General features: G+C 31.0%; 1 protein-coding gene across 12 annotated transcripts in view; it reads left to right on the forward strand.

Moving 5' to 3' along the window:
* Positions 1–15,573, forward strand: part of LOC134726026 (uncharacterized) — a 95,801-nt gene that overhangs the window by 77,062 nt on the left and 3,166 nt on the right. For all 12 annotated transcript variants that reach the window (XM_063590483.1, XM_063590392.1, XM_063590400.1 and 9 more), the window contains 21 exons: positions 126–227; positions 715–810; positions 1,186–1,368; positions 2,502–3,430; positions 4,236–4,362; positions 4,616–4,832; positions 5,170–5,365; positions 6,685–6,764; positions 7,322–7,589; positions 8,375–8,553; positions 9,508–9,688; positions 10,158–10,331; positions 10,689–10,814; positions 11,254–11,408; positions 11,686–11,843; positions 12,009–12,145; positions 12,410–12,774; positions 12,947–13,010; positions 13,384–13,564; positions 14,274–14,375; positions 15,108–15,263. In XM_063590483.1, the coding sequence (XP_063446553.1) occupies positions 126–227; positions 715–810; positions 1,186–1,368; positions 2,502–3,430; positions 4,236–4,362; positions 4,616–4,832; positions 5,170–5,365; positions 6,685–6,764; positions 7,322–7,589; positions 8,375–8,553; positions 9,508–9,688; positions 10,158–10,331; positions 10,689–10,814; positions 11,254–11,408; positions 11,686–11,843; positions 12,009–12,145; positions 12,410–12,774; positions 12,947–13,010; positions 13,384–13,564; positions 14,274–14,375; positions 15,108–15,263 (4,176 nt within the window). The remainder of the gene's footprint in view (positions 1–125; positions 228–714; positions 811–1,185; positions 1,369–2,501; positions 3,431–4,235; positions 4,363–4,615; positions 4,833–5,169; positions 5,366–6,684; positions 6,765–7,321; positions 7,590–8,374; positions 8,554–9,507; positions 9,689–10,157; positions 10,332–10,688; positions 10,815–11,253; positions 11,409–11,685; positions 11,844–12,008; positions 12,146–12,409; positions 12,775–12,946; positions 13,011–13,383; positions 13,565–14,273; positions 14,376–15,107; positions 15,264–15,573) is intronic.

The raw sequence follows: 15,573 nt of genomic DNA on the forward strand, positions 1-15,573 counted from the left end.
TCATTGGTTTTTATGCATTTAATCCAGTGTGATATCAAAACACACATGCATGGCTAATATTTAATTTCACTGATTAGTTACGTTTGCGTCACAATTGAATGCTAATGTATTGAATTTGATTTCAGATGATGAGCCAAGAAGTCATTTTATCAGACCTGAAAATTACCAGGTGACATGGTGGCCGGGAGATCGTCCTGAGGATGAAATCAACAGTGATAGCACAAATGGTAAAGTATTTTCCTTTATATCTACATTCTACATTGTATATTGAAAGGTTTTCTCAATGGTTTAAAAATGAGTTGACATTCTCTTTGCGAAAAGATTTCTTTTAATTAGTTGTATTGTAGACCATTTTAATTTACCATTTCACTTATATTTATTGAAAAAAATTGAATAATTGAATGCATTTTTCATATTTTTTATGGGTCTTTTATTCACTATACTGGTTTTTAAGTTGGTGTCCAAATGTACTGATTTATTTTGTCCACAAACAAAAGAATTTAGGAACATGATTATGAATAAGTAAATATGTTGGACCAGTAGTAGCATGATTATTTTACAGATATTCATTCTACAGACTATTAATTGCAGTGTCAATTGTCCTTTTGCGTCAGTTTTTAGCACCTTAGAAATTCATACTAATAAAGTTACTTTTTATTGTACAAATGTAACTGAAAAGAGAGTAAATAATTTGATTATGCTTCAATTCTGTAGATAACGCTTTACTGATAACCAATCTCAGACCATCAACGTCTTACACAGTGGTAGTTGAGGCCAGGAAAATGGAAAAATACAAAGACATTGATGAAGGTTTGTAAAAATTGAAGTACTGTCATACTGGCTACTGAGTACACTAATATTTAGTTGAGTGAATGTAGACTAATTTTTTTTCTTCAATTACAGAGTATTTATAGCTTTTAAAAGAAACTTTGTATGTATGCTTAAGTGGTTCATTTAGTTTGCCTTCTCTTTAGATTGAGAGAAAATATTCCAATCTTATTCAGAAGATTCATTTTTGTAAATATTTATCCACTATCAGGAATGACTTCTATTCAAATTTATAACAGCACTGTTATTTTTTACCTCATCTTCACAATGTTTCATTTCCAAAAAAAAAAAATGTATATTGTTTTTCCTACCAATTTTTATCTTCTTTCATTTTTTATGATCATATTTTTTATACAGAGGAGAATAAAGGAAAACATTCAACCATGAACTCCTTCATTATTGCCTCCAAAGCAGAACCACTGACCATAAAAACAGCTCGGCCACCTGACCCTCCATCAAACCTGGGTACAATGGCCACAACATGCTCTGGTATAAAGTTAGCATGGGATCAACCAAGAGAACATGGTGTAGAGGTTATAGGTCAGTACATATAAGTGGTTAAGGAGGCTTGCAGGTATAAGATTTTTAGAAAAAAAATAAACATTTATTTTTCATTACAAATTTTATTAATTACCTTTAGTAGTTGTTACTTTATCATATGGTACAAAAATCATTCCAAAAAATTAATTCGTGTTGACCCCAGGTGACTTTTAAAACGTAGATATCATTGAAAAAGCTCCAAATTATCTCCCTTTGGTGCAAAAATGCCATTTTTTGGCATTAAAATTGAAATATCTTTTTTAAATCATCGGTGACCTATATTTTTTATTGTTGTTTTCGAATAAGCTGTACACAAACTAAATTATTGTTAAATTTAAGCGATTTCTGTAATTTAGTTCTTTTTTTATTTTGATATTACCATTATTTCTCCTATTAGATCAACAGAAAAAAAGGACATTGACCAAAATGTATGCTTCTTTTGAAGGCAGATTGTGAGCGTAAATGAACGGTGACCCCATTTTTTTATTTCATTTTTCCATTAAGTATAAGATAAAGTTCATTTATAGAAAAATATAGCGAAATCCTATATTAAATAAAAAAAATCATTTAGACCCGCAAGCCCCTTAAAACACATTTTTTATGAGGTTATTGATGTGTAAACTGGGCAATAAAATCACAAACTGAATGATAGTCCTAAGGAGTTTAATGTAAAGTTTGTGAGTAAAAATTTTCCATGCTTTCATGTCTTATTTATTTTAAGAATATTATGCATTACACATTACCATGTAACAGTTACATGTATTTGTTTTTCTGTCTCAATTTGCTTGAAAACCCTGGATACCATGCATGAATATTGCACATGGATAGATCTTAGGGATGGTTACAAAAGTAGTTTCAGCAACATGGTCTATCTAAATGTTAACAATAGAAAAATTTTCTAAGGGACTAACTCAGTTTAAGTATTTGTAGATATGCAAGTAATATATGATTTATTGCAGGATATTTTTTACATCAGAAATCATTCAAACTATCATATTTTTCAACTAATGAAATCTATTTTTTTTAAACGTTAAGTCGCACAAGCAGTGTGGAATTTGATACAATAATCTTGTTTAGAAAAGCACTTGCCTTGAGCAGTTAGCATAAATTTTATATATTTGTTTTGTTCACAGGAATCAGAGTTGATGCAGTTTCACTAAATACCAGTGAACCACATCATGTTAGTGTTGACGTACTACCAGATTCCAAAGAAGCGAATATTGAATATCTTCGGGAAAAAACAGACTATCTCCTTCGTGTCACTGCCATAACAGATGAATATTTTGATCGTTTGCCAGAAAAGCACAAACTTAAAAAACTAAAAGCTTTGCCAAAAGACATGATGATTAACTCAGAAGATTCAAAATGGCTGCCAAATTCTAGTATTATCAGTAAAACAGCTGGTACTGAGCCACCAGCAAACATCAGGGTTTCCAAAGCATCTACGAATAATATGAAATTAACATGGACACCACCTATTGTGTATGGATCTAATAAATTGACTGGTCAGATTGTACGATGGTGGGATGTCAAAGCCACTAAACATGTTGATGATGATTTTCATGTTGCTTGCCATAAGAATCTTCTGCCTTCAGATGATTCTGTTGTGATTGAAGATTTAGTGCCTGGAATTCAGTATAAAATAGTCATTGAGGCTGTAGTCAGTGTCAAAACAGCGTTGGAGAAAGACAGGAATGATGGTGGCATTGAAGCAAACAGACGAACAGCCCATGTCATGTCAAAACCCATGTTTGCCAGAGCACGTGCTCCAACAGAACCACCAAGACTCTATATTACTGGTTATACTCAAACTACAGCACAGTTATATTGGGAGAAGCCTTTATTGGTCACAGTTACAGGGAAAGATGAAAACGGGAAAGTGAAATATCTACGCAGATACTTAGAAGGATACAAATTGGAAATTAATGGAAAAACATATAGTTGTCTTGGACCTAATTCACAAAGTTGTGCACTAACTAAATGTAAACCTGGAAAGAAATACTTAATTAATCTTGTAGCTTTAACATGTACTGAGGAAGGCAAGAAAGAAAGAAAAAGAAAGGTTTGTACTTAAAACTATAACTAGTATAGTCTAGATTTTGACACCATTAGATTTTTAAAGCATGTTTAAATCCTTGTAGTATGAATTGTATCTGTGGATTATCAATATTTAGAGCATGCTTATATAGTAAGAAAAAATGTTGATTGGTTTTGTATAATTCTTAAGGTTGCTTATATGTATATGAACCGGTTAAGGAAGACAGTAAGGAATTTATAAACAAAAATTAGAGTACATTTTATATTGTTAAACTATACCAGTAAAATATATAATGTACAGGTTTTTTTAAAACAAAAAATAGAGTACTTTTTATATTGTTAAACTATTACAATAAAATATTTAATATACAGGTTTTTTTGACAAAACAAAGGAAATAATAAAAAAAGACACATAGATAATTTCATTACAGCTATACCTACCTACTAAGTCCTAAAGTGAATATTTAGAGGTTTATAGAAGATAAAGAAAATGCAGTGTAAACAGGACAAACAATGTAAAACAAAATGTATGTCTATGGCTAAACAATTTCATGTTACTTCAAAAACATTTTGATAGTTCAAATAGCATTTTTAATTCAAAATTATGAATTTTTATTATAACATGAAATTGAGAATGGAAATGGGGAATGTGTCAAAGAGATCCGACCATAGAACAGACAACAGCAGAAGATCACCAACAGGTCTTCAATGTAGAGAGAAATTCCCGCACCTGAAGGCGTCCTTCAGTTGGCCCCTTAACAAATATATATACTAGTTCAGTGATAATGAATGCCATACTAAACTCCAAACAACATTTATTTGATTTTCAGTATAAAGGAGTATACAGGACAGTAAATCCTCAGAACATTGATTACTGTGCCATCCTTGATGATGAAGACAATTTGGATGCTTCACCTTCAGAAACATTAGAGGTCGTATTACCAAGAACTCAGGAGGGTAAGTGTTTACGTTTGTTGTGAGTCACATATGTAATAATTATAATTGAGGTTACCTTCCATCAGGTATACATTCTGCGTAATTAATTCACCTTAGAAGAATCAGTGTAAGTAATAGAGGTTTATAAATTGAATTTGCAGAATTTAATCAAGACAGGCATTAGCACTCCTTGAAATAGTTTTATCATAGAAATGGCATTTCTTCTGATTATAAGTTGCGTCTAACATCTATAAAACAATTTTTTACTTTTTAGGAAATATAAATACTTTGAGTTGTCGTTATACACACACTGAGGATCGTGACAACAGAACATTTGGTGACATTGAACTTGATTGGGACATTCAAGGAGAAGACGTAAATCTATTAAAACAGTTTAATATTGTGTGGTATAATGATGATGATAGAGTTATACAGACCAAATATGTCAGTCCCGACTTCAGACATACAGTTGTGCCTGTCACCAAGAACAAGTAAGTACACAAGTGTCTCCCCGCTTGAAACAACAGGCAAAGTTACTCAAATTTAAAGCATATCAAAAACAGGAAATAAAAACCCAGTTACAAAAAAAATTAACTGATTTTTAAAAATGGAATAAATCTACATAGCAAGAATTTTTTCATTTAAATCTGATCCTGATATATGATTATTTTCATATATTTGCCTACTTGGAAAAAAAATAAACCTGTTGAAAATTTCAAACATTTAATGAAGCATACTTACAGATTTTGCTAAATTATTCTTTTAGATAGATTTAGCACCATCAAGATTCAACTGTGGAGTGTTGATATATGTTTTTGTTTCCTTTAGATCAGTGTATTACATGACTGTGGAACCAAGTTACTTCACTGAAACCCTCCCACAAGGGCCCCAAAGTATACAGCTAGTCATCCCTGGACCCCCTGACTCTCCAGAGATCTTCACTAAATCAGTTAGTCCAGAAGAGTTTGTTATAGAATGGGGAGAACCAAGATTGTACGGAGGAGTAAGGGTTAGAGGTTACCAGGTAAGTTAAGGTCAAAACTAGTTTATTAGGTCTGTTAAAGGTGACATAATACTGCTGCTTTTTAAGGTTATATCAGAAACCATTCCTGTGTTAACTTTAAATTCTAATGGGTCCAACTAGTCAGTCATATCTGAAATTTATGAAGAATTTTTAGAATTCAATATTGCTAAGTTGAAACAGTTTGTTAAAGCTAAGTTTTAAATGAGTTAAACCAACTAATTATATTTCAACACATGATATTTGTCAATACAAAAAGAATGCTCTCTTTAAAAGTATTAGGGTACTCAATACAAAAAAGGTTTAAAAATATATATTATTTTTCTTGTAAGAAAAAGGGATTAGCACTTAATACTATCACAGCAATAAAGGTAACATTAAAGATTTTCTAATTGATTTACAATAGCAATAGAATGCCTGAAAATGTTCACACAGATATAGCTTACGATTTAATATAAAAAGAACTAAGCACTAAATACCATCTCATCAAAGTATAAAGTCTAATAGAACATTTTCTGATTGATTTCCAAATCAAGATAAGAAAATACCAATAATTGACTCCTTTTTTCAGGTGAAAATAAAACAAAGCTTTCCAATATAATTAAGCTTTACAAGACAGTAATTTCTTATCATAGCAGAATGATTTTCCAATCAATGAAGTGTTATCACCTGTAATGAGGGATTATATAATTGATTTCTATTTATAAGAAAGATTGTATTATGATATATTGGTTTTTTTCAATAGATATTCTGTTTCATAGCAAGTTTGGATTGAATAAAAACACTTTTTACGATTGTCAATTTATATAGATGTTGCGTATTCAATTCTAAGAACCATTTATATTTCCTTTTAAGAGAGACATAAAATTTTAGTAGCTTTCGATCAATGCAACTATTTTGAAGAAAAAATACTTATATAAAAGGAACTGCTATCATTGAAGGCAACATAAAAAAATAGCTAAATTCATTTGACTTTACCCTATAAATACCTAGAGTTCTGCTTTAGCAATTTAATTTTCAGCATCTAAAACGTTTTGTATAGCTCTTGATAAGAGTAGAATAGGATTGACTGCTTGCAAAAAAACACTGCACATAGATATAATTACCTTACCATCAGAAATTGATGTGCATGTTTTTATGCCCCTGCCGTAAATGACAGGGGCATGAGGGTACCCTTGTCCATCCTTCTGTCTTTTCATCTTTTTTTACTGTCTCATTTCCGTTTCCAAAACCTCGAGTGGGTGAATTCATGTCTTCAGACACATTCTTCTTTTATTTATCAATTAGCTGCATAATTATTACTAAAATTTGTTTTGTTTTAGGTTTATTTGAATGACAAGAAAGCTGGTAATGAACTGAACCATTCACACAGGAAAGCTGTAATACCATGTAAACCTAACAGGTCAGCATTTTTATTTTCTTTACATTGCTTATAAGAGATGTGCACATTTCATAAGTTTAGTAAAAAATAAAAATCAAAATGAAGTATAAAGCTCTCATGATAGAAGAGGAAACAACAACATGGATTCCAGTTTTGAATCATATATCTATAAAAGAAGATGTTATGTATATGTCAATGACTCTTTATATATTTGTTCCTTCCTGATGCTACTTACGGTACTGTGCATTCATAATTATTCTAAGGATAACAATTTTTGTGGGTATAGGGTAAAAGTACAATAAATATTAATATTCTAAGTCTTATATGTAGACAATAGTAAAAACCACCAAATCCAATATGCATCAAAAGTGATATCCAACTAGATAAACAAATCCACTTTAAACCACAGTTAAGATATGTCAGTTGCTCAGTAGCGTCTTTGATTTTTCTATTATTTTTAAAAGTGTGCAGTTGTGACTGCATGGCATGTTGCATTGCATTATAGTTTTGTTTTGAGATTCACTGTACAGCTGTTTTAGAATCTTTATACACATATTTATTATAATTATTTTTCACAGGAATTACAGAGTACAATTAATCGCCTTGAGTACCAACCCAGAATATAGTGACTCACCAAAATCTAATGCCTTGTTTATATCAACAAACATTAATTCCCCAGGCCCCACTAGGGGTAATGATGACTGGAAAATGGACGATGACCAGGACATACCAGTCACAGTCACTAATATTACAGATTCCTCTATACATCTTGATTGGAGTAACTTCCTTGAGATTGATGGAATTACAGGTTACAAAATACAATGGAGCAGTGTGGCTCAACCAGCAGTAAGTTTATTTGACTTTGGATTCATTATTATTTGTGGGAAACCATTTTTCATGGATTTAATTGGTAAAGATCAATGCTTAAACATACAATTAAAGGTTCCTACAAAGTACAAATTTTCTTTTGGTTTGTATGTAGATTTTGGTAAAAACCTTGACACTAGATATCCACAAAACTACAATTTTCCCTAAATCCATAGAAATTGGTTTTAATACAAGATAATAAAAGGAATCTACATTACTGTAGTATTGATCATTAGGCCCCTCACAACTTTATACAGAAACAGCATTGTTTTGATATCATGAATTTGACCAAATTGATACATTACCTAGAATGGCCAGTTTACACATTATTTTTGAGTAAAATCTAACATAAATAACAGCTTGACCCTAAAATATTGTTTACTCCTAGTATCTGGTTGCAAAAGTGGTTTTGAGAAAAGGCTATTGTTTATTTCTAAATATTACTGAAAAGATCTCCAAATGAGGCTATATTCTAAGGTTTTGCATGTGTCACAGGACTTGTGGCATAAACACATTTGCTTTGTAATGTCAATTTTTTTTTTTGAAAAAGCAACAAATGGAAGATCATGTATTCTTAAGAGAGGAAACAGGTTTTTTTAGGAAAAAGTATTCATTTTAAAATTAATTCATTCAAACTATTTTGTTCCATTAAAATTGTATCAATTTTTTAGTTGAAAGGCAATAAATGATAGGTTCAAAGAGTATATTTGGAGAATTTTTTTTAAAGAATTCAGCATATTGAATTTATTATTGTTTTCTTTCAGCAAAGAGAAGTTAGACTTTCTAGTCAGGACAGTAGTTGTGTGATCAACAACTGTCTGCCAGGTACAACACATTTTGTCCGTCTGCTGGCACTTGTAGATGATGGACAGATCAAAGAGAGGTCAAAACAATATACAATACAGACTTCTGCTCCTGCAGATAGTCCAGTTCAGACCGTAAGGTAAGTAGATTTATCAGTCAAAGGTCAAGTAGTAGAAGGAATAGAAATCATACTTGTAAGGGGGCAGGGAGGAGCACAGACAATTTAAACTCTACTGCCTGCTTTGCAATATAAATGATGAATTTCTTCACAATAATTGTTTGTGAAATTGGAATCAAAAATTTAATTATCATGTTACAAATAAAGGACTGCTTGTTGCTTGTATAGACAGTAATAAAAAAAAAGAACTTAATTACAGAAATACCTTAAATTTTACAACAGTTTAGTTTAAGATCTTTTTCTTTGAAAAAAATAATAAAAAATGTAGGTCACCAATGAGTTAAAAAAGTTATTTCAGTTTTTTCATTTTTTTCATTTTTCCACCAAAGGGAGATAATTTGGAGCTTTTACTATGATAATAAAAAAAGGGGGGGTATACTGTTTTACCTCTGTCTGTCTGTCAGTCAGTCTGTCTGTCCCATGAATATTTTTCGTCGCATTTTCTCAGGAACTACAATACAAGGATTTCTGAAATTTGGTTTCAGGGTTTATCAAGTCAGCTATACCGTGTGATGCGTTTTCAGATTGATCACTTGACAACTTCCTGTTTACCGAACACTTGTATGATTTTACACATGATAGCCAAGTTGAAAATTTTCATCACATTTTTCTCAATAACTACAATACAAGGATTTCTGAAATTTGGTTTCAGGATTTATATTAGTCAGCTATACCTTTTGATGCGTTTTCAGATTCATCACTCAACAACTTCCTGTTTACCGAACACTTGCATATTTTTACACTATTTATATTATCCACTTACGGCGGGGGTATCATCAGTGAGCAGTAGCTTGCAGTTTCGCTTGTTTTTGCTGATTTTTTTGTACCCTCAAGCGGCGCCTTCTGAAAAGCTTTGAAGTTGTGTAAAAGAACTAGAATGTTCTTGCTTAAAAATACAATTGTTTTTATTTTTAGGGCCTGTAATTTCCGTTACATTGCTGTACAATGGGATAAACCTAATACCTATGGTGATGCTGTGATAACTGGGTACAAAGTGTATGTTAACGGGATTGTAGAATCTATTCTCAATGCTGACCAGCTTAGCTTTACATTCACACATGGAAAATGGTGCCAAGAATATGCATTTCAAGTCCAGGTATGTTTGTATAATTCTAAAAATCTTATCAAATGTTATGATTTGATTGGAAATGTTTTTTCGGAGAAGGTTCACTGAGAAATGGGCAACATTGCTACTAAATTTCACATTTAAGCATGGTAATAAAGGAGAGCCTGCACAATTATTTAAATCTACATACAGAATGGAACCATCGTTTTCATATTTGTAGAAGAAGTTTGAATGGTCCAGTCTGATGGAAATTATTTCATTTATTTGTAGAATATGATTAGATTGTTTGCTTTGACTTTAGAGGAACTAAATTAAAAATTAAATTTATAGACTTGATGTAAACTGATTTGTATGTCATTTAAAAATTTTTGAAACAGAATTTAATAATATTATATTGTTGCCAATATGAAAATAATCTTTGTTCCCTAAACTGCTAATTTTAAATTTTTGTCTTATTAATGAATCTGTTTGATTTAATTTTATGTACAATGTGTTACAGGCCTTAACTTCATTTGAGAAACTTCATAGTAAAGTTTCTGAGCCACTACTAGTCACATGGCCTGGATGTAAGCCACCAATGTTGAAACGTCTACCAACCCATAGCAGTTCTAATATGAAGATTGGATGGGAAGACCCATATCTCACTGATGGGGTCAAGATCAAACATTTTAGAGTGAGTAATTTTTTATTTTGACAGATTAATTTGTAAACATCTAATTAATTATTTTATGATTTACACATTTGATGTGTGTCCTCCTCATCTAGATTATAAACTTTAAAATATATTAAATTTGTAGTAATTTGTATCCTCTGTCAACTATATATCTCTGCTTTCTTATTTAAAATATCAGTCAAAAATTACCATTCTTAAAAAATTTAAAGGATGAGGATATTGTAATTATTTCGCAAGTTTATCTTTAGAAGTGTTTCTATTGATATTTCCTTTAAATTGTTGTTATTGTTACAGTTTGACCGTTTATACTTATTTGTCATAGTTACCTGTACATAAACAATATTTTTATTTTTATAGGCTTGTTGCATAGAGGAAGGGACAGAGAAAATGGTTCAAAGTATTGGGCCAATACATCCAGATAGCCGTGAAGCAGAATTCAAGCATTTAAAGAAAGGCAGCTATAGTGTTTATGTAGAAATTCATGTAAGTATTTGATGCCAACCTGTAATTTTATTGTCCCATATCATCTGTACTTGAAATATTATTAAATTCTTAGAAATATAAGTAACTAAATTACAAGATATGCTTATAGATAAGCATTTAAGAAAATGTTCATTATTTCATATACTTGAGATGCCCATATTTGGGGTTATTGGATAGCAGGATTTACCATAAATGTAAATATCAACTATAAATACAAAAGAAGCAAATGATGAAATCCTCAAAATAGTAAATATTTCTTTAACCATGAAAAATTGATACTAACCAAAATTGAACTTAAAAAAGAGCAGTTGGGGCATTTATTCAAAAATGCATCATATATATTGCTTATCTAGAAAGCAATACATTTTTATTGGTAAAATGTAGTATATATTTCTTTTTGAAATGGATTTATTAAATTTTTTGACATTTCTGTTAATAGTTATATGGTACAAGTGAAATAGTTTGTACTGAGGCCATCAGATTACAACCAGCCTTGTCACCTGACCCCCCACGTATCATGGTGACAGTTGTAGGGTTAGAGGAACGTAGGACCATTGAGAAAGTAACATGTGATCTAGTCAACATCAGGGACAGGTGTGTATACTCAGTAATTTTTGTGACTTTCGTGAGTAGAAAAATAATGCAAAGGTGTAAATCTCAGATCTTTTCTTAATTAATAACATAAAGTAAATTTGAAAATCTCGTTGAAGTGGACTAGGAAGGACTAAAGGCAAAAGAAAGTATCAAAGTTTGATTTAGTTATATTCAATAATATACCCATAGATATCTTTTTGTTAAAAAAATCATCGAAAAAAAATATATAAACCTCCACATTTTTAAAATTCACATTTGCAATTCATTTTTATTTCAGGTTGATAAGAAAAGTTGGTCACAAATTAAAGGAAATTGGTGCCTTGTCCAACCCAATACGTGCTGAGAAGAACAGAGATGTGATAGAAGGAGCCCATACCTTGTCTCGAGTAGAGGAATATTTAGAAGAGTGCTTTTTGGCGTTACAGCATTTTACAGGTTTGTTTCTATATTTTCATTATTTCTACACATTAAACAAATTGAAAGGGGAGCAGAGCATGTTATCCTATGGACACATTCTTCTTTACACTTTTGTTTATTTGTGAAATGATAAATGAACATGATTTTTAGATAAATAAAGTTTTTATTTTTTTTTTATTTTAGGTTATTTGGAAGCACATGTTAGCTGGTCTTGTCCACAAACCAGATCTGAAATGGTTGTCGCTGGTTACAAAGTTTTGATTGATGGCAAACAGTATGGTAGTGCCATGCATGAAGGAGTGAAAACTGTTAGAATTAAGGTGAGTAGGTTTTCAAGCTTAAGGTGCTTGATTTAACAAATTTACAATTATGTTGTGTAAACACATAAAAGAATTAGTACCAAGTTTTGAAAAAAGAAAAGAATAATGAATTATTAAATCTTAAGTTCATGTGTACTACTTTAATTTTTGCTACCAATAAGTTGAATTTTTTGTACAGTGTACATCTTTTGCTTATTTCAATTTTTTGGTTAAAAAATAGCGATCATATCAGACAAAAAAACAAACCATTATTTGTACTTACAGCTAGGACTAGAACAGCCAGTGTACAGATTGTCTATGATATCCATGACAGACAAGCCACAGGCTACCAGTGAAGATTCTAATATTGTAGAGTTATTATCGGATCAATTCAAACCATTTGCCTTCTATTGTTATCATGCCGTCCATGCTGAAGGCATGAAGTGGCCAAACCAAGGCTGTTGCAAGTTTTCAGATTCACTGGCTTATGAAAGACAAGCTGCTAAAAAATTGGCCAATCAGGGATTACTTAAGAAACGAGTACCTCCACCATCTTGTAGTCTGTTAGATATATTTGATGGTGAATACAAGCCTTTCCTATCTACACACAGTAAACAGTATGCTACAGCAGTCCTGTTCTGGACACCTTGGTAAGTTAGTTTTACTATCCTCCTTCAGGTATGACAGTTATAACTGAGGGTTTAGAGACATATGCTCAAATATTCAATTGGGAAAACATGTATTACCTATTTACAGATATACATCAAAATATTTGAAAATTTGTATTCATATATAAACTTTTTAATTTTGTTTTCATTTCAGGTGCCTTGCTTCTCAGACTTTCATTAATTACTATGCTAGATTTGCAAAAGAACATTCATCACAGGTAGATATATATTTACTTATCATGTGAATCCTTAAATGTTCAGTATGTATTACTTCAGATATAGGTTTTATGGTTCATTATCGAATAGGAATAATTTAGTAAATACATTAAAATGCATAAAACAAAAAAATCTCGAAACAGGACACTTAAAACAGTTATGTGTCAACATATGAACCTATGGAACATCACAACTGTAAATAAAATACTACACAGTGTGTCTTAGATGAAACACAGTTTTTAAAAAATCTTAAAAGAAAATTATAAAAAAAATTGACACAGCAATGAATTAAAAATCATGTTTTGCCTGTATGATATCATCAATGGAATAGTTTAATATTTAGTTTATTTATCTTTTTTTTTATCGATTTTTCAGTACAACTTTATAGCAGTGTCTTGTGGTGTGAATGCCACATCTGCCGCCAACAGGAAGTCACTTATTCACAGAATAACATCCAGTGGTTGGCGGGAGGATAGATCTGTATGGCATTGCACTAGTCAATGTGCCAGTTCTATAGATGAAGCTAGCAGTAAAGTATGGAAAACTACAATGTCAGGTATGTATGTTAGTGTGGAAATCTGTATATGGAATAGGGGAGATAAATCAGTGTGGCACTGTTGTTATAATTGTGTCAGTGTAGTCGTTGCAAATGATGGAAAACTTAATTGTCAAGTTTTCTTAGTAAAATGTGGAAAGAAACCAATGTGTTAACCTCATCTGTAGATAAGGATAATATGGTAATATTGAAATGAATATAGACATAGGAAGATGTGGTATGAGTGCCAATGAGACAAATCTCCATCCAAGTAACAAATTATAAAGGAAAACCATTATAGTTAAAAGTACGGCCTAAAACACGGAGCCTCACACCATACAGCAAGCTATTAAGGGCCCCAAAAATTACTAGTGTAAAACCATTCAAACGGGAAAACCAACAGTCTAATCTATATAAAAACGAGAAACAAGAAACACTTATGAACCACATAAACAGACGACAACCACTTAACATCAGATTTCTGACTTAGGGCAGGTGCAAATAATTGCAATATTCAGACCATTTTTAAATAAATAAACCTTTTTGATTTGTACCATCTTTTTTTAAGTAATTTTGTTCAGTTTAAGGTGATAATTGATTAATACTAAATTAAATAAAGGAACTTAATAATTTTTGTGGTCTTACTGATTAATTTTTGCAAACTTTTTGAAAAACAATATCACATTATGATCAGTTCATTATAAATTTTCATACATTTCTTAATTTTTAGGTGCTCCGAGGAAACCTGAAGACAACAATGCTCCTAACGTTGATTTAACAGAGATCCTGGGAATAGCAGGAGTACCAACATTACTTGTTATACACCCAGATGGTAAGTTGAATCAGGATTATCATGGTAGTCTGCTCTTGGCTGGTGTAGAGAATCTAATAATGCTTTGCTATGTCTGAAATAAGAACTTAGAAAAATATAACAATAATAACTGGACTACAATATTATGGGCTGGAAAATGAAGAATTGGAGTATTGTACGGAAAAGTAAAACCAAATTTACAAATGTTATTTTAATTTTACAAATTTTAAATCCTTTAGTAAATCAAAATAGATATTTATAAAAGCAGTGCATATTAGTATTTCTATAATTTTTAATCACTTTATCCTTTTTCTGACCTGTTGATTATTTTTATTTTATCAACGTGTGGTTTGTTTGATCTCAGTTATATAGTGGTCCAAATTTGATTATGACCTCAAGTGTTATGCTTTCCCCCTGAAATTCCCATTGTGACCATGCCTGATGAAGCCACAAAGTAAGAACACATCTTTTTGCAGATTTTGCACCAAAAAAAAGGGTCAAAATATCTGCCTATGGTCTAAAAATAGTAAGACTAACAGATACTACCATCAAATCTTATGTAATACAATCCACTCTCAAGTGGATAAAAATTGTATTACACTTGATGCAGTGGTAGGATTTATTTACCAGTATACAGCTTCTCGTTATTATTTAATAACCATATTTCTGATGTTTTTCTTACTATATTTTTGTATTTTTCTCTTTTCATTTACATAACTTTGCATGTTAATAAATACTTCATTATTATTTTAGGATATATTGCATGGCATGGGAGATATCGTGCCTATGACTACGCAGGTTTTAGTTCCTTCATGCAGCATACATTGAGTGAAGTTCTCAATGTACCTAGTCCAGCCTATGGATATGATGCCTTTAAAAATAATATCACATTGGATGATGATGCTGTTGGTAAGTGCATTTATAATTGCAAGTTTTATTTTTTTCTATTTGGATGTAGAATAAAAGAAAAAACTGAAAAGTTTTCATTGTGACCATCAGTGTGCTATCAACTCACATATTGATGCAAATATAACATTATCTCAATTTCACACTTTGGTATAATCTGGCAGAAGTAGAAGATCTGACTTTAAACAATCTTTTGATTATTTTATATAAATGAATGGGTTTGATAATAATTATATGAAATTGAGTGATATTATGAAAAAGAATGATACATTATTTACAAATGATAGATACCCTGTATAAAAATAAGAAGATG

Source organism: Mytilus trossulus, chromosome 1, assembly GCF_036588685.1.
Source record: "Mytilus trossulus isolate FHL-02 chromosome 1, PNRI_Mtr1.1.1.hap1, whole genome shotgun sequence".
Classification (NCBI taxonomy): Eukaryota; Metazoa; Mollusca; class Bivalvia; order Mytilida; family Mytilidae; genus Mytilus; species Mytilus trossulus.